This window comes from Heterodontus francisci, chromosome 13, assembly GCF_036365525.1.
Source record: "Heterodontus francisci isolate sHetFra1 chromosome 13, sHetFra1.hap1, whole genome shotgun sequence".
NCBI lineage: Eukaryota > Metazoa > Chordata > Chondrichthyes > Heterodontiformes > Heterodontidae > Heterodontus > Heterodontus francisci.
This window is the reverse complement of record NC_090383.1, coordinates 58083860-58102964: the sequence shown is the minus strand read 5'-3', so window position 1 is coordinate 58102964 and position 19105 is coordinate 58083860. Positions and strand designations below refer to the sequence as shown.

Below are 19105 nucleotides of genomic sequence, written 5' to 3'. Positions count from 1 at the left end.
AGCTTTCATGCCCACATACTTGCTCTTATTCATGTTTAAATACTAGTCTTAGACTCACTCTTCTCTCTTTCAAACTGGATGTAAAATTCAATCATGTTGTGGTCGCTGCTACCTGGAGGTGCCTTTACTCTGAAGTCATTAGCTAATCCTGTCACATTACACAATACCAAGTTTAATATAACCTGCTCTCTGCTTGGTTCCAGAACGTGCTGCTCTAAGAAACTATCTCGAAAGCATTCTATGAACTCTTCATCCAGACTACTATTGCCAATCTGATTTTTCCAGTTTATATGTAGATTAAAATCCCTTTGGCACAAGCACCCAATATTTTTTCTTGTATACTTCGTCCTACATTATAGTTACTGTTAGGGGGCCTGTAGACTACTCCCCCTACTGACTTCTTTTCTCTACTATTCCTCATCTCCACCCAAACAGATTCTACATCCTGATCTCTTGAACCAAGGTCATCTCTAACTATTCACTTCAACATTCAGGACCTAATCCTGGTCATCCTGCAGCCACATGTCCGTAATGGCTATCATATATTTATTTACTTCAATGTGTGCTATCAGTTTGTCTACTTTGTTATGAATGCTACATGCATTCAGATATAGAGCCTTTAGTTTTGTCTTTTTGTTATCTTTGTAACATCTAGTCTTGACTGTATTACTACCAGGTGAGGAGGAGTCTAGGGGTTCCCTCTCAGCCTATGCCTGGTGTAACCGTAACAGAATTTAATTTTTAAAACACCGTGTTTTTAGCTTCCCCTCAGTGAATCCTGCTCCAATTGTAAGACAAAGAAATCAATTCAGGCAGGTTTCCTTAGATTTTAAACAAGAAAGGTAGAAGTTTATTAATCTTAAACTCTAATCCAGTTACCGATTACGAATATGCAACACGACCACGTTAGCATGCATATGTGATTAACACACACGCAGATAGAAACAGAAAAGTAGAAAATAAAGGGGAAAAGTTTGAGGCAATAGCTGGGTTTCTATTTTACTGTCCTTTGAGTTTGCTGTGAAGTCTTTGGTTGCCAGTCAGACATGTAATTCATTGGGGTCCAGTGCAAGCTTCGTAGAGTCATAGAGAGATACAGCACTGAAACAGGCCCTTCAACCCACTGAGTCCGTGCCGACCATCAACCACCCATCTATACTAATCCTACATTAATCCCATATTCCCTAACACATCCCCACCTTCCCTCAATTCTCCTACCTCCTACCAACACTAGGGGCAATTTACAATGGCCAATTTACCTATCAACCTGCAAGTCTTTGGCTGTGGGAGGAAACCGGAGCACCCGGCGGAAACCCACGCGATCACAGAGAAAATTTGCAAACTCCGCACAGGCAGTACCCAGAACTGAACCCGGGTCGCTGGAGCTGTGAGGCTGCAGTGCTAACCACTGCGCCACTGTGCCACCCTGTTTCGAGGTCGCAGTCTTTTCTCTCTTGAGGTTTACGTGTCTTCCGTAGGTCCGGTGAATTGGGAGCACACAAGAGAGAGAGAGCGCGATAGAGAGAGAGAGAGACTTCCTTCCTCCTGGTTCCAGTTCAAACAGCCTTCTGCCACTGTGGCACAATTCAAAAAAACCCAGGTTAGTCATGTGTCCTTTCTTCACTCCAGAAACAGTTTAAAATCAATGTTCATATGACAAAATTAATATGCCTCATTCTTGGCAGATGGGGGTCTGCATAACAACTGTTGGTCTAATATTAGGAGTTTCTCTCTGTCCCTTCCTGCCATTCTCTGACCTTCATTTCCCATATTACTATTCTGCTCTCCTGCCTTGACTCTACCCCTTGGTTTGCTACATCTATCCAAGCTTGATCCCTCACCCTCTCGTTTAAGTTTAGACGATAAGTTAAATAAATTAAGTATTGACGATTTAAAAAGCTTAGCTAGAGGTGGGAATCACTTTCAAACAATAAACAAAGAAACCTAAACTGGTGAAGAGTCTAGCTAACTATTTTAAACTTACCCTGAACCAGAAGAAGAAAGCATGGAATCCAAGTCTGAAAAGGTAGCTTGAGCTAGAATCCAATTGCAGATGAAAAGGGAAGAAATACAGTTGCAGCTGAAAAGAGAGGAGATGCAGTTTCACAAGAAAAAGGAAGACAGAGAATTTCAGAAAGAAAAAGAGGAAAGAGAGCTGCAGTTCAAAAGAGAGATGCAGCTCCAGAAGGAAAAAGACACAGCTTGAGTGCAAGATGAAAATTCCACCAGCCACTCAAACCTTATCCCCAATTCAGAGCAAAACTTTTATTTACTGAGGCATTTAAGATTAGTGCCAAAATTTAATGAGGAGGAGGTTGAGTCATATTTTATTTCATTTGAGAAAATAGCTACCAGGCTAAAATGGGCAAAAGAATTTTGGATAAGTGCATTAGTTACTTCATACAAAATAGCTGCATATTTAAGAATGGGCTAATTTCTTTCAAATTTGTTGTTCATAAGCCACAGACGTTGCTGTAGGTTTTACTTTGCAACAGACCCATTAAGTAATTTAAAAAAACTAAACTAAGCTTAAAAAATCAATGTGAAATGTCTGTTGTTTTAACTATTATGCATCAGTTCCCATGATACATCTGATAGTCTTTTTTGGTTGTGCAATTGCTGGGTAATTAGTCCAGTTCTAGCTACAAACTCCAGCACTTCATTCATCCAATTTCGGCGGCCAGTCAACATCTACAGACTAAAGGAAAGAAAGGTTAGCATGTATGTGTTGTTTTCCATCCTGTGAATATAAATAGTAAATCCACTGCACTGGTTGACACTAAAAGACTGTTGTTAGCCATTACTAATGACCGCAGAAGATTTTAAGATTGCAAAGCTACTTTTAACACTTGGAATGCTGCAGTACCATTCATTACACTAACCTATAGTACTGCACTCAAATTTCCAAAACAGATCTAGATACGCCATTGGGGATTATGTTATGTTAAAAAGAGAGCAAAAATCCCTTACGTTGAGAGATACAGATTCAGTTCCCTCATTGCATCTATTTGAGGCAGTTTTGATCAGTGAAAAACTAGGACCCACTTCTTGGCAACTGACTTAAAGCAGTCAAGATAGAGGATATGAAAATTTGTATGCCTTAAATTTGTATGTCGGAAGGACAGAAGTAGGAAGTAGCTTACAGTAAGAGCTGGAGACAAGCATGAGTGAGTAAAGCAGTACGAAGTCAGATAATGCACAACCAAACTTGAGAATGAGCTCCAGTGAGACAAAACATACAAGAGTTGAGTTCATGAGCATGCACTTGCAAGAGGGGCAGGATTGCACAGATGTAAACAGGGCGGGCTGGTGCATGAAACATGAGTGTGTAATATAGAGAGAAAAAGTTAACAAGTGAGAGACAGAGTAGTGCATACAGGGGTGACAAACAGAGTGGCAGACAAGAGGGAGAGCCTAAAGAAAGAGGGACAGAGCACATGCAATATGAATAAAAGCAAATACTGCAGATGCTGGAAATCTAAAATAAAAACAAAAAATGCTGGAAATACTCAGCAGGTCTGGCAGCATCTGTGGAGAGCAGAGTTAACATTTCAGGTCAGTGACCCTTCATAGAACACAGACTCTCACTCTTTCTCTCACTGACTGACTCTCGCTCTGTGTTCCCCCCTCTTTGTTTCCCTTTTCACTGTGTTGTTGCCCCCCCGCGTCATCTTCGCGCTGTCTCCACCGCCCCCTCCCCCCCACCCCCCATCCCTCCACACTCTCCCTCTCTCTCTGTCCCCTCCCTCTCTAACAGTTGCAGAAAGCGGGAGCGCTTAGCATAACAGCTTTGTGGTTGGTCAGTTGTTTTTTTAAATCGCGCTGAGTTCCACAGTTGAGGGGTACTGGGAGCGGGAACAGCGGTTTCCCAACTTCGGACATATTTGGGGTTTTCTGGCGGCCTTTTAAAAATAAGTTGGAAAGCCCCGAATCTGTCCAAAGTTGGGAAACCGCTGTTACCGCTCTAATGCAGCACCTGTCAGTTGTGAAACTCAGTGCGATTTTTAAAAAAGCCAGTCTGAAAGACGATGACAAAGGGTAATTTCTCATTGCTGAAATACATCCGCGGGCTGGATGGAAACCTTTGGTGGGCCAGATCCTGGCCTGTGGGCCGTATGTTGGACAACCCTGGTCCACCAAGACGCCTCGATCTCTTTCATCATTTGCTTTTTTAACACCAATCAGAGCACATGTGGCTTATTTTCCTTCCTTCTTAAATGTCTTTTGAAAGTCGAGATACACCAGGTTGTAGGGCTGACTACAGTCCACGTGGGTTGTCACTTCCTCAAAGAAGCTGAGGAAATTATTAGACAGGATTTTCTTCTTCTCAATCCATGTTGACTGCCATTTATTAGGTTTTTGATGCGTAGCTAATTCTCAAGTTTACTCCTGAGAATTGATTCCATTATCTTACACAAGACTAATGGATCTGCAGGTGTCTGTTTTGTCTCTCACAAGTCAGAGTTAGGAGAGTGCATTTATGAGGGCAAAAATTTTTTACAAAAAGTTTTTTCAATTATATTAGGAAAAAAGAGGGTGGTCAGGAGCAATAGGACCCCTTGAAAACTGATAACGAAACTGATAACAGTGATATTGTCATTGAAAATAAGGAAATGACAGGCATATTGAATTACGTTGCATCAGTATTTACAGTAAAGAGGTCAACATGCCAGACATTCCAAGGAAACTAATATTGAATCAGACTCAGTGACTCACCCAAAGTTACGCAAGCAAAACAACAATCATGGAAAAAAAACCCCGGACCAAATGGTTTCCACCCCAGGGTTTCAAAGGAAGTAGGTGAGAGTGCTGCAGATGCCTAAATGCCATCTTCCAAATTTCTCTCAATTCAGGAACTGTTCCTTTAGGCTGGATAATTGCATATGTCAATCCACCATTTAAGAAAGTTGAGAGGGGGATGCCAGGGAGTAATGGACCAGTTAGCCTAACGTGTTATTGGGAAATTTCTAGAGTGTAAAATAGGGCGCCTGAACACCTTGAATATTTTCAGCTGATCAGAGTCAGCCAGCATCGATTTGTAAAGTGTTGATCAGGCCCAATGAACCTGATTGAGTTTTTTGAAGAGGTGACTAAAGTAGTGAACAGGGGATACAAAAACAAGAAATGCTGGAAATACTCAGCATCTGCGCAGAGAGAAGCAAAGTTAATGTTTCAGGTCAGAGACCCTTCTTCAGAACTGACAAATATTAGAAATGTAAAAGGTTCTAAGCAAGTAAAGCAGGGGTGGGGCAAGAGGTAACAAAGGTGAAGGTGTTGATAGGACAGGGTCACAGAAAATAACTGACCAGAAAGTCATGGAACAAAGGCGAACGGTATGTTAATAGTGTGCTGAAAGACAAAGCGTTAGTACAGAGAGGGTGTGAATGACTGTAAAGCACAGAGCACTCCAAGCACAAACATAAAAAACACATTAAAAAAAAAGTGGGTAAGCACAGTGGAAGCAAACTGAACAAAATGCAAAACCTAAAATAAAATAACCAAATAAAAAAGGAAAAAGAAAAAAAGAACAAAGCATAAAAAGGGGGACCAGTCATGCTCTGAAATTATTGAACTCAATGTTCGGTCCAGCAGGCTGTAGGGTGCCTAAATCGGTAAATGAGGTGCTGTTCCTTGAGCTTGCGTTGATGTTCGTTGGAACACTGCAGCAATCCCAGGACAGAGATGTGAGCATGAGAGCGGGAGAGCGGGGGTGTGTGGGGGGGGGGGGGGTGGATGTTGAAATGGCCAGCAACCAGAGGCTCGGGATCATGCTTATGGATTGAGCAGAGGTGTTCCGCAAAGCGGTCACCCAATCTGCGTTTGGTCTCCCCAGTATAGAGGAGACCACATTGTGAGCAGCGAATACAGTATACTACATTGAAAGAAGTACAAGTACTGCTTCACCTGAAAGGAATGTTTGAGGCCTTGGATAGTGAGGAGAGATAATGAGACAGTGGACAGGGGAATGTCTATGGATGTTCCTTATATGGACTTCCAGAAAGCATTTGACAAAGTCTCTCAAGAGACTGTTAGCTAAAGTTGGAGCTCATGGAATTGAAGGCAAATTATTGACCTGGTAAGGAAACTGGCTGTGTGGCAGGAAACAGAATAGGGATAACAGTAGGTACTCTAATTAGCAGGACATGACTAGTAGTCACCTGCAAGGATCTGTGGTGGGGCCTCAACTATTCACTGGATTCATTAATGACTTGGATGATGGGTAGAAAGCTACATATCCAAATTTGCAAATGACAAAGATAGGCAGCATTGCAAGCAATATAGAAGGAAGTGTATCATTACGAAGAGACATTGCTAGGTTAATTGAATGGGCAAAACTGTGGCAAATGGATTTCAATTAAGGCAAATGTGAGATCATCTACTTTGGACCTATAAAGATAGAACAGGCCACTTTTTAGTCTAAAGGTGGAAAGCTAAAAACAGTGGAGGCCAGAATCTTGGGGTCCCGGTATGTAGATCAGTAAAATATCATGTTGGGGAGATTGTGGCGTAGTGGTAATGTCACTGAGCTAGTAAACCAGAGGCCCAGGCCAATGCCCTTGTGACATGGGTTCAAACCCCACCATGGCAGCAGTATTTGAATTCAATTAATCCAAAAACACAAAATCTGGAATTGAAACCTAGTAATAGTTCCACGAAACTATCAATGATTGTCGTAAAAATCCACCTGGTTCACAAATGTCCTTTAGGGAAGGAAATCTGCTATCCTTACCTGGTCTGACCTACATGTGGCTCCAGACCCTCAGCAATGTGGTTGACTCTTAATTGCCCTCTGAAATGGCCTAGCAAGCCACTCAGTTGTCAAGCGCAATTAGGGATGGGCAACAAATGCTGGTCTTGCTAGCGACACCCCTATCCCATGAACGAATACAAAAAAATGAACAGGTACAGAAAATAATGAAAGGACTAATGGAATCCTGGCCTTTATAACTAGAGGAATAGAATACAAAGAGTAGAAGTCATGCTTTGGCAATACAAAGCCCTGGTAAGACTACACCCGATGTACTGTGAGCAGTTTTAGGCGCCACACCTCAGGAAGGATATACTGGCCTTGGAGGAAGTGCAGTGTAGATTTACCAAAATGATACCTGGACACAAAGGTTAAATTACAGGGAGATATTACACAAACTAGGGTTGTGTTCCCTGGAATTTGGAAGGTTAAGAGATGATTTAATTGAAGTTTTCATGATATTGAGAGGAACAGATAAACTATTTCTGCTGGCTGGGGAGTCTAGCACCAAGAGGCATAGTTTAAAAATTAGAGCCAGGCTTTTCAGTAGTGAAGTTAGGAAACAGTTCTACACCAAAGGATGGTACAAGTTTGTAACTCTCCTCTGCAAATGGCACTTGATGAAAGGTCAACTGTTAATTTAAATCTGAGACGGACAGATTTTTAAAATTAATTTGTGGGATGTGGGCGTCGCTGGCTAGGCCAGCATTTATTGCCCATCCCTAATTGCCCTTGAACAGAGCAGCTTGCTCGGCCATTTCAGAAAGCATTTTTTTTCCCCCAAGAGCAGGAGCTCGACTCAAAAATCCTTACAATTTGACATAAAAATAGAAACAAAAATAGAAACAGCTCTCACCTCTACATCTAGTTCAAGAATGTCTGTTGTCATGTTCATTAGTGTGCCGAGATTCGGCTTTGTACGTCCAAAGTCTCCATGAACAAATTCTTTAACATAGCTATTAGACAGTTCAGAAAACTTCTACTTGTTCAGTGGAATAACAAATGCTAAACTTTGGCACTGAGGTAATCAGCTTATTCAGTATAAAGCTTATTTAGCTTCAATAAGTTCTAGAACAACCAGATTCTATGATTTGTGTCTATTAAAATGTCAAACAATTCTAGTACAACAGATATATGTGAAAGTATTTTATAAGTAATTATAGTGCATTTAACATTTCACTGACACTTGCACATTAGTGGCTGAATTTTATTAGCACACCGCACATCGCGGCGGCGGGCTTTAAATTGGTGGTCTTCAGAAACGCTGAACCCCCATGATATTTCGCGTGGGGTCTCATTTAAATGGAGGGGGCACAGCCCCTGATGACGTAGAGGGGGCGGCCGCTCCATCCCTGGCAATGGCATCCGGCGCCACCGCGCAGGCACCATTTTTAAAGGGTTTCAAGCCCTTACCAAAAATTTGAATTTTTAAAGTGATATTAGTGTCCATTTCTTTTTACAAAAATAATTAAAAGCAGGAAGCCATTTCCCAACCACCCCCAATAGTTTTTTTATTGGCCAATATGATGGACAGTAACTCTATTCCCACCACCCCCCAACCTTGTCACATTTGCACTTCAATCCCTTCCCACCATCCCCACAGCCAACAAAAAATGTTCTCCCCGCTCCCCTCACCCTGATAGTTTCACTCCTCCCCCCTCTTCACCAGCGTCTAGGAGTTCTGAAGGCATGAGAGTTGCGGCTGGCAGGCGTAATATCGGCGTGGGACGGCCGCCGGGACCAGGTGAATTCATCTACATATTTTTAAAATTAATAGTTAAATGAAGGCCCCGCCGCTTGGCCGGGGTGGGGGGGGGGGGGGGGGCACGTGCATTGAGGCCTTTCCGCCACTGGTAAAATACAGCGGGGCCTTCTTGGCGTTAGGCGTCATGGCGGGCCATGCCCACAAGTATTTTAGGGGCGCCCCCGCCAAAGGGCTGGTAAAATTCAGCCCTAGGTATCCGATTTAGTTTTAATAGAAAACAGACCATCTGTTCTACGGCACCAGCAACTTCCAAAGGCAGTCACAAGCCAGATGTATGCAGCAGTGGATGGTATACTGGGATGAGCCCACCAGGGTACATTGTAGGTGCTTGCTTGCAACCTAAGGGGGACAAAATGCCACGCACTGTGACTAGTATCCTCCTTCCAAAAAGTGAAGAGTTGTGCCCCAATGTAAAGGAGGGGCTATATTTCATTTTTTTCCCCAAAACCTCACTTTTTTTCCTTCAGGGGTATGAACCATGAACCCGGCCTAGACCCTATTTGGGGATCGCTTACATTGACTAAAGCCCTGGTTCCATTACCTTTACCAATTCTACAGTGGGACCTCTGAGGACTGGAAATGCAGGAACTCCCAGTACTGGGGTTTGGGGGAAGGGGGGAGGTCCTACTTCTTTCTATGTACCGCTAGCCTTGTAAGGGTCAGAGACCCAACCAGCCTCTTTTAGGGTCCCGCTGAATCCCTAACTTTAGGCCAGAACCCAGCTTAGCATACAGGCCACCCCTGTCAGAGTTGCCAGTGGAGTATACGAAAAGGGCCAAGGATTTTTGACTCAAAGTACCCACTTCACCTAAAAGCTTCAGCTTTGTGTTAAGAATTTCAAGGTTCAGATCACTTTTGCTTTGAGAAATGTCAAAGGAAGCAGAATATGGGTCGAGGACGGTCTTGAAAAATGAAGCAGTTTCCTTCAGACTACATCGTCCAGATCATTTCCTACTGAGTAGTTGACATCCTCAGAAATAGCATGGAAAAAGGGAAGACTAGGTTTCTCCACTAGCTCCTGAATCATTTATTCAAAGAAAAACCTCTGATCATGAATGAGAGGGAGAAGTAGTAGATTCCTAACCGCTGAGCTCTTAGATTGTAGGTAGGACAACCAACTTAGTATGAATGACTAATAACTGGGGTCAAAAACCAAACAGAGACAAGGTCACGAGGGTTACATAATCCTAGATAGAGAACTGGGACTACCATATTCTGAGTGTGGTTATGGAGATGAAAAGGTGTAGCATTGCCCAGCACCAGCATCCAAAGGCAACAAGAGTGGTCACTAGAACAAGTGATGGGCAAGGACTAACCAGTCCTGGCCCTGATGCTAGGTACACTAATGTATAAGCTTTCCCTACATGCAGCAAGACACGTAATAGAGTAGCCAGTGGAAATGACCACCCTGCCAACAAGGAAATTATGCATCAGCTCAAAAGTGGTTAAGGGAGAATCTTTGCATCATTACCACACTATAGGAAGGGTGTGATTGCACTGGAGAGAGTGCAGAGGAGATTCACCAGGATGTTGCCTGGGCTGGAGCATTTCAGCTATGAAGAGAGACTGGATAGGCTAGGGTTGTTTTCCTTAGAGCAGTGAAGGCTGAGGGGGGACCTGATTGAGATATACAAAATTATGAGGGGCATTGACAGGATAGATAGGAAGAAACTTTTTCCCTTAGCGGAGGGGTCAATAACCAGGGGTCATAGATTTAAAGTAAGGGGCAGGAGGTTTAGAGGGGATTTGAGGAAAAATATTTTCACCCAGAGGGTGGTTGGAATCTGGAACACACTGCCTAAAGGGGTGGTAGAGGCAAGAACCCTCACAACATTTAAGAAGTATTTAGATGTGCACTTGAAACGTCATAGCTTACAAGGCTACGGGCCAAGTGCTGGAAAATGGATTAGAATAGATAGGTGCTTGATGGCTGGCACAGACATGATGGGCCGAATTATGACTAATTCTCGGACCTGGCATCCTGAGCTTAATTGGTGTAATGTGTTGATGTTGGATCTGTAAGACTAAAACAACTCAGCTTTAAGACCTGAAAACTGAACGCAATATTAAAACCACATACATTCTCTAAGATAATCACTATTTTTGAAATTTTCCATCTTTTACTTTATTATTTGTAAAAATATAAAAAGATACGTCCCAGCCTGAGTCTTCAAATATAGACGAAAATGATGCTGATCTACGTACTCCACTTTCATGTTGTGTATTACACGAGTTCTTACAGCTAGAGGCCTTCGGTGAAGAACTCGCAATGGAGTCTTCTGGTAAAGCTTTAGGTCCTAAAGAGATTTGTTAAGAAATTAAACAAGCATATTTGAACATTATTCATTCCTTTAAATTTCATGTATACAACCTACAAGAAAGAAATTTTCTTTCAAAAAATTGCTGTAAGTTTCACATCTTAGAAACTGCTTCAATGTTTATGAAATTCACCCTCCAGCTGCAAAACCCAGACCATCACAGGTGTTCTTGGTCTAACATGAATCAAACAAGCTTGGAAAGAAAAAAAATGCTCGTCCTTTAGAAAGTTTGCTTGCAAAATTTACAAGCACATTTTCTTTAAATATTACTTTAAAAAGAAAAGACCATTAAGATCAACAAACTGATCTGTTTTTGATACATCAACCCAATTTACCCTTTTCAGCACCATGCCCCTCAATCCATTTGCTCTCTAGAAACCAATCAAATCCATTTATACAGTCCAATCCACTGTCCTTCCCTGGTATCTTATCCTCTGGGTGGTGAGAGCAAATTCAGTCTGACTTCCCCTCTTCCTCCCCACATTAATTTTAACCCACGTCCCCTGATATTTGATCATAGTTGATGAGCTGGAGTCCGAGCTGTGGACACAGTGATGCATCAGGGAGGGAGAAAGTTACCTGGACACTGTTCCAGGAGGCAGTCACACCTCTTAGGTCAAGTACTTCAGCTTTGGACTGTGATCAGGGACAGGAAGGTGTGAGGCAGGTATGGGGCTTCAGCAGGTAGACTGGAGGAGCCTCAGCCCTTGCACTTATCCAACAGGGCCGAGGTTCTTGCAGCCTATGTGAACGAGAGCAGGGACTGCAGGGAGGATTGACCAAATTGACCAGATCACCGTGAGGCAGGGAACAATTCAAGTTTGAGGGGAGTAAAAAGGGATGTAGTAATAGTAAGGGAGAGTTTAGTTAGGGGGATAGATACTGGTCTCTGCAGCCTACAGCGTGAGTCCGAAGACTGTGTTGCCAACCTGGTGCAAGGATTAAGGACATCTCCTCAGGCCTGGAGAGGAATTTGGAGTGGGAGGGGAAGGATGCAGTTGTCATGGTCCATGCAGGTACCAACGACATAGGTAGCACTAAGAAAGAGGTTCTGCTAAGGAAGTATGAGCAGCTCGGGGCAAAATTAAAAAGCAGAACCACAAAGGTAATAATCTCTGGATTACTACCTGAGCCATGAGGAAATTGGCAAAGGGTAAAAAAATCATGGAATTGCACACATGGCTCAAAGATTGGTGTGGGAGAAACGGGTTTCAATTCATGGGGCACTGGTACCAGTACTGGGGAAAAGGGGGAGCTGTTCCGTTGGGATGGGCTTCACTTGAATCATGCTGGGATCAGTGTCCTGGTGAATCAAATAACTTGGGCTGTAGAAATGGCTTTAAACTAATGAGAAATGATCTTATTGAAACATATATGATTTTGAAGGGCTTTACAGGGTAGATGCTGAAAGGATGTTCCCCCTCGTGGGGTATCCAGAACTGGGGGCACAGTTTCAAAAAAAGGTCTCCCATTTAAGATGGAGATGAAGAGGAATTTCTCTCAGAAGGTCTTTAATCTATGGAATTCTCTACCCCAGAGAGCAGTGGAGGGTGGATCACTGAAAATATTCAAGGCGGAGTTCGAGAGATTTTTGATCTACAAGGGAGTCAAGGGTTATGGGGAGCAGGCAAGAAACTGGAGTTGAGGCCACGACCAGATCAGCCATGATGTTACTGAATAGCGGAGCTGGCACGAGGGGCCGAATGGCCTACTCCTTCTCCTCTTTATGTTCTGATGTTCTTATTCACCATGGTGAACAATTTGCCTAGATTTTTATTAAGGTTGTCTCAATAATCTTGGAAGTTTCAGTTGGGCCACCTTGAAGTTTCCACTTCTGTAAGGAAAACAAGCCACATTTTAAACTTTTCTAATATCATGGCACTCGAGTGCTCCAGATCGTCTTGGATATGCAAGTTTCAGTAGTAAAAATGCCATATGTGTTGTCTGTACAAATTGTGCCAGCAATCCTCAATGTATTACAACCTATAGAAATCACCCTGAATGACAATTCAACAAGACTGTGGTCGGTTTAGGTGGGCCTTTACAGCAACTGTTTTTGTACCATAGTTGATGCTCATCCTCTGCTGTAAAAGATCATCTGTTCCAGAAGACTTCACAGCACTGAACAAATATGCACTGGCCCATTTTATTCTGCGCTTCTGGTATTGTCCCCCTACACAAGAGGCCACAGCACCAATGAGGAGACAATAATAGAAATGCAGGTCCCTTGCAAGAGATTGAAATTAAGAGGTCGGTTCATAGACTTTGCAGAAAAGTGTAAATACGTTATCAAAGTGCATTTAAGATAGTAACCAAAAGAAAGACAAGTGTCCTTAAGTGATTCAGAAGTTGAGAAGTTTTCATGAAATTAAGAATTATCTCCATTGTTCACCTTTGTACTCCTTCAAGGACCATAATATCCTTCCTAAGGATTGATCAGAACTACGCCACATATTCCAGATGGGATCTCATCAATGCCATTTATGCAGCAACTTATTTTAATTTGTACACTGTTCCTCTACTAATAGAACACAGTACTTTATAAAAACATACAAATTAGGAGCAGAAGTAGGCCATTTGACCCCTTGAGCCCGCTCCGCCATTCAAGATCATGGCTGATCTGTTTGTGTCTCGAATTTCACTCTCCCATCTACTCCGATAATCTTTGATTCCCTTGCCTAACAAGAATCTATCTACCTCCACCTTAAAAATATTCAATGATCTAGGGAGGAAGTTGTCGAGCGAGGGAGCCGTGGTTTACTCAAGAAGTTGAAGCGCTTGTCAAGAGGAAGAGGGCGGCTTATGTTAGGATGAGACGAGAAGGCTCAGTTAGGGCGCTTGAGAGTTACAAGCTAGCCAGGAAGGATCTAAAGGGAGGGCTAAGAAGAGCAAGGAGAGGACACGAGAAGTCATTGGCGGATAGGATCAAAGAAAACCCTAAGGCTTTCTATAGGTATATCAGGAATAAAAGAATGATAAGAGTTAGAACAGGGCCAATCAAGGATAGTAGTGGGAAGTTGTGTGCGGAATCAGAGGAGATAGGGGAAGCGTTAAATGAATATTTTTCGTCAGTATTTACAGTAGAGAAAGAAAATGTTGCCGAGGAGATTACTGAGATACAGCCTACTAGGCTAGATGGGATTGAGATTCACAAGGAGGAGGTGTTAGCAATTTTGGAAAGAGTGAAAATAGATAAGTCCCCTGGGCCAGATGGGATTTATCCTAGGATTCTCTGGGAAGCTGGGAGGAGATTGCAGAGCCGTTGTTGTTGATCTTTATGTCGTCATTGTCGACAGGAGTAGTGCCGGAGGACTGGAGGATAGCAAATGTTGTCCCCTTGTTCAAGAAGGGGAGTAGAGACAGCCCTGGTAATTATAGACCTGTGAGCCTTACTTCGGTTGTGGGTAAAATGTTGGAAAGGGTTAAAAGAGATAGGATTTATAATCATCTTGAAAAGAATAAGTTCATTTGCGATAGTCAGCACGGTTTTGTGAAAGGTAGGTCGTGCCTCACAAACCTTGTTGAGGTTTTCGAGAAGGTGACCAAACAGGTGGATGAGGGTAAAGCCGTGGATGTGGTGTATATGGATTTCAGTAAGGCGTTTGATAAGGTTCCCCACGGTAAGCTATTGCAGAAAATACGGAAGTATGGGGTTGAAGGTGATTTAGAGCTTTGGATCAGAAATTGGCTAGCTGAAAGAAGACAGAGGGTGGTGGTTGATGGCAAATGTTCATCCTGGAGTTTAGTTACTAGTGGTGTACCGCAAGGTTCTGTTTTGGGGCCACTGCTGTTTGTCATTTTTATAAATGACCTGGATGAGGGTGTAGAAGGGTGGGTTAGTAAATTTGCGGATGACACGAAGGTCGGTGGAGTTGTGGATAGTGCCGAAGGGTGTTGTAGGGTACAGAGGGACATAGATAGGCTGCAGAGCTGGGCTGAGAGATGGCAAATGGAGTTTAATGCGGAGAAGTGTGAGGTGATTCACTTTGGAAGGAGTAACAGCAATGCAGAGTACTGGGCTAATGGGAAGATTCTTGGTAGTGTAGATGAGCAGAGAGATCTTGGTGTCCAGGTACATAAATCCCTGAAAGTTGCTACCCAGGTTAATAGGGCTGTTAAGAAGGCATATGGTGTGTTAGTTTTTATTAGTAGGGGGATCGAGTTTCGGAGCCACGAGGTCATGATGCAGCTGTACAAAACTCTGGTGAGGCCGCACCTTGAGTATTGCGTGCAGTTCTGGTCACCGCATTATAGGAAGGATGTGGAAGCTTTGGAAAGGGTGCAGAGGAGATTTACTAGGATGTTGCCTGGTATGGAAGGAAGGTCTTACGAGGAAAGGCTGAGGGACTTGGGGTTGTTTTCGTTAGAGAGAAGGAGGAGGAGAGGTGACTTAATAGAGACATACAAGATAATCAGAGGGTTAGATAGGGTGGATAGTGGGAGTCTTTTTCCTCGGATGATGATGGCAAACACGAGGGGACATAGCTTTAAGTTGAGGGGTGAAAGATATAGGACAGATGTCAGAGGTAGTTTCTTTACGCAGAGAGTAGTAGGGGCGTGGAACGCCCTGCCTGCAACAGTAGTAGACTCGCCAACTTTAAGGGCATTTAAGTGGTCATTGGATAGACATATGGATGAAAATGGAATAGTGTAGGTCAGATGATCGGCGCAACATCGAGGGCCGAAGGGCCTGTACTGCGCTGTCATGTTCTAATGATCCCACCTCCACCACCTTCTGAGGAAGAGAGTTCCAAAGTCACACAACCCTCATAGAAAAAAATCTCTTTATCTCTGTCGTAAAAGGGCGACCTCTAATTTTAAAACAGTACCTCCTAGTTCTGGACTCATCCGCCAAGAGTAAACATCCTTTCTACATCCAGCTTGTCAAGACCGTTCAGGATCTTATACACTTCAATCAAGTCTCCCCTCAATCTTCTAAACTCCAGTGAAAACAAGCCCAGTCTGTCCAACCCGCTCATTCCAGGCAACAATCTAGTAAACCTCCTCTGAACTGCCTCCAACACAGTTACATCCTTCTTTAAATAAGGAGAGCAAAACTGCACACAGCATTCGAGATGTGGTCTCACCAATGCCCTGTATGACTGAAGCATAATATCCTTAGTTTTATTTTCAATTCCTCTTATAATAAACGATAGCATTCTATTAGCCTTCTTTATTACTTGCTGTACCTGCATACTAACTTTTTGTGACTCATACACTAGCACACCTAGATCCCTCTACACCTCGGAATTCTGCAGTCATTCTCCATTTACGTCAGAGTCATACAGCACTGAAACAGGCCCTTCGGCCCACTGAGTCTGTGCCGACCAACAACCACCCATTTATACTAATCCTACATTAATCCCATATTCTCTACCACATCCCCACCATTCTCCTACCACCTACCGACACTAGGGGCAATTTACAATGGCCAATTTACCTATCAACCTGCAAGTCTTTGGCTGTGGGAGGAAACCGGAGCACCCGGCGGAAACCCATGCGGTCACAGGGAGAACTTGCAAACTCCGCATAGGCAGTACCCAGAACTGAATCTGGGTTGCTGGAGCAGTGAGGCTGTGGTGCTAACCGCTGCGCCACCCTTAAATAACCAATTGAATTTATTGAACAATTGAATTTATTGAACAATTGAATTTAAATTCCATCAACTGCTATGGTGGGATTTGAAATAATGTCCCCAGGGCATTAGTCTAGGCTTCTGGATTACTAGTCCAGTGATATTGCCACTACACCACTGTCTCTGCTTTTTTACTCTTCCTGCCAAAGTGAACAACTTCACATTTTCCCACATTATACTCCATCTGCCAGATTTTTGCATACTCGCTCAGCCTTTCTATATCGGTCTGCAACCTCATGTCCTCTTCACAACACACCTAATTTTGTGTCATCTGCAAATTTAGCTACCATGCCATCTCTCCCCTCATCTAAGTCATTGATATAAATTGTAAAACGTTGAAGCCCCAGCACAGACCCCTGTGGGACTCCACTCGTCACATCCTGCCAATCAGAAAAGTAATTTACGCATACTCTCTGTTTTCTGACAGCCAGCCAATCTTCTATCCATGCTAATATGTTACCCCCTATACCACGAGCTCCTACTTTGTGCAATAACCCTTTATGTGGCACCTTGTCAAATGCCTTCCGGAAATCCAAGTACAGTACGTCAATGGGCTCCCCTTTATCCACAGTGCATGTTACTCCTTCAAAGAACTCCAAAAAATTCGTCAGACATGATTTCCCTTTCACAAAGCCATGCTGACTATTCCTGATTACATTGAGTTTTTCTACGTGCCCAGCTATAGCCTCCTTAATGATCGATTCTAACATCTTCCCCACGACAGATGTCAAGCTAACTGGCCTTTAGTTACCTATTTTCTGCCTCCCCACTTTCTTGAATAGAGGGGTTATATTTGCTACTTTCCAGTCTGATGGAACCTTTCCAGAATCTAGCAAATTTTGAAAAATTAACACCAACGTCTCTACTACCTCATTAGCCATCTCTTTTAAGACCCTGGGGTAAAGCCCATCAGGACCCGGGGACTCGACTGCCCGCAACTCCATCAGTTTGGTCTGTGCCGCTTCTCTGGTGATTGTAATTTCACCACATTCCTCTCTTCCTTCCACCTCCTGTTTTACAGCTATTACTGGAGTTTTTTTTGTATCCTCTGTAGCGAAGACAGAAGCAACATATTTTTTCACTTCATCCACCATTTCCTTATTATCTACTATTAACTCCTCATTCTCACTCTCTGGAGGACCAACACTCATTTTACTTACACTTTTTGTTTTTAAATACCTCTAGAAACTCTTGCTATCTGTTTTTACATTTCTAGTTAGCTTCCTCTCGTATTTTAATTTCTTTCTGATTAACGTTTTCGTCATTCACTGCCGTTCTTTATATTCTGACCAATCATCTGACCTGCCACTCATCTTTGCACAATTATATACTTTTTCCTTAAGTTTGATGCTTTCCTTAACTTCTTTAGTTAATCACGGATGGTGGGTTCTCCCCTTAGAATTGTTCTTTATAGTAGGAATATACTTATCCTGAGTATTCTGAAATATCCCCTTAAATGTCTGCCACTGCTTCTCTATTGATCTATCTCCTAGCCTAGTAACCCTAGCTCAGCTTTCATGCCCACATTGTTGCCCTTATTCAAGTTTAAAGTACTAGTCTTAGACCCACTCTTCTCTCTTTCAAACTGGCTGTAAAATTCAATCATATTGTGGTCGCTGCTACCTAGAGGTGCCTTTACTCTGAGAACTTTGTGTAACTTTTTTTTAACTGCAGCTGTGCTATCAGTTACATAGATCTATTTATTGTAACAAATTGATCTCATTCTGATCATCATTATATAAGGCTGTTCCATTTAACACTGGCTCCTTGCTCCCATACAAATTATTTTGTACTTTCCACAATAAACATCATCGGTCACCAATTAGCTGAATCTGGTTGCATTATTTCTCCACCCTATTTTGGAATCATGTTCTTTTCCACAATCTCACATTTACTTCCTCTTCCATTGTAGAGCTTACTCCCTCCCATAAATTGTGATTCCTCTGCCTAGAGAACTCTGCCAATGTTAATTTCAAATTCCTGATAGGGTTATATAGAAGGATTTGCTAATTTCTCTCCAATGTTACCTCCTTCGCTCCATGTGACAAAGCACCTTAAAGTAGTGTAAGCAAAGCCTGCAGTGGAAAGTGAATTTAAAAATAAGCTACTATAAAAAATAGCTTACAATTAGTGAGAAGATACGCAAGACACACTCACACTAGAGGCCCACATCAATGTCACCAGAGTTGACTGGTATCAGATTCACTCTGCTAGAAGTGCACTTATTGGGTTCCAAGCAGAAGACATTAAAAGATTATTTTTAGACTGAACAGCAAGAAATGCAAAAACTCAATATATAGGATATGTCCACAAAAGTTAATTCTCACTGAGGCACAAGTAAAAGCCCCAAGCTCATAAGGCTTAACATGTATAAAGATGCAAGTTATGAACCAAATTCATGGTGTTTTAGAAGCTTATTTCTCCTTTGGAAGCATCTGGCAAGCAACATGTAATCCTAAAGTTATGCAACAATTTTTTTTTGTAGTACCTTTAATTCCTGGAGAAAATCTATATCATTCCTTCCTATAGCTTTTTCAGTCCATATTAGGGCACTGTATGACTTTGTCTTCTCTTCTTCACCTTCCTTCATATGTCCTATTGCCTCCCTAAATAAAAATATTGGGAACAAGTTATTTGTT

At 42.6% G+C, this 19105-nt stretch overlaps 1 protein-coding gene across 3 annotated transcripts in view; it reads right to left on the bottom strand.

Annotated features, from left to right (window-relative positions):
- Nucleotides 1-827: 827 nt before the first annotated feature.
- The window catches only part of pus10 (pseudouridine synthase 10), a 97437-nt gene continuing 79159 nt past the window's right edge, over nt 828-19105 (bottom strand). For all 3 annotated transcript variants that reach the window (XM_068044874.1, XM_068044875.1, XM_068044872.1), the window contains exons 15-18: nt 18955-19072; nt 10668-10810; nt 7605-7704; nt 828-2698 (exon numbers count right to left, since the gene is read on the bottom strand). In XM_068044874.1, the coding sequence (XP_067900975.1) occupies nt 2660-2698; nt 7605-7704; nt 10668-10810; nt 18955-19072 (400 nt within the window). In that variant the 3' untranslated portion in view covers nt 828-2659. The remainder of the gene's footprint in view (nt 2699-7604; nt 7705-10667; nt 10811-18954; nt 19073-19105) is intronic.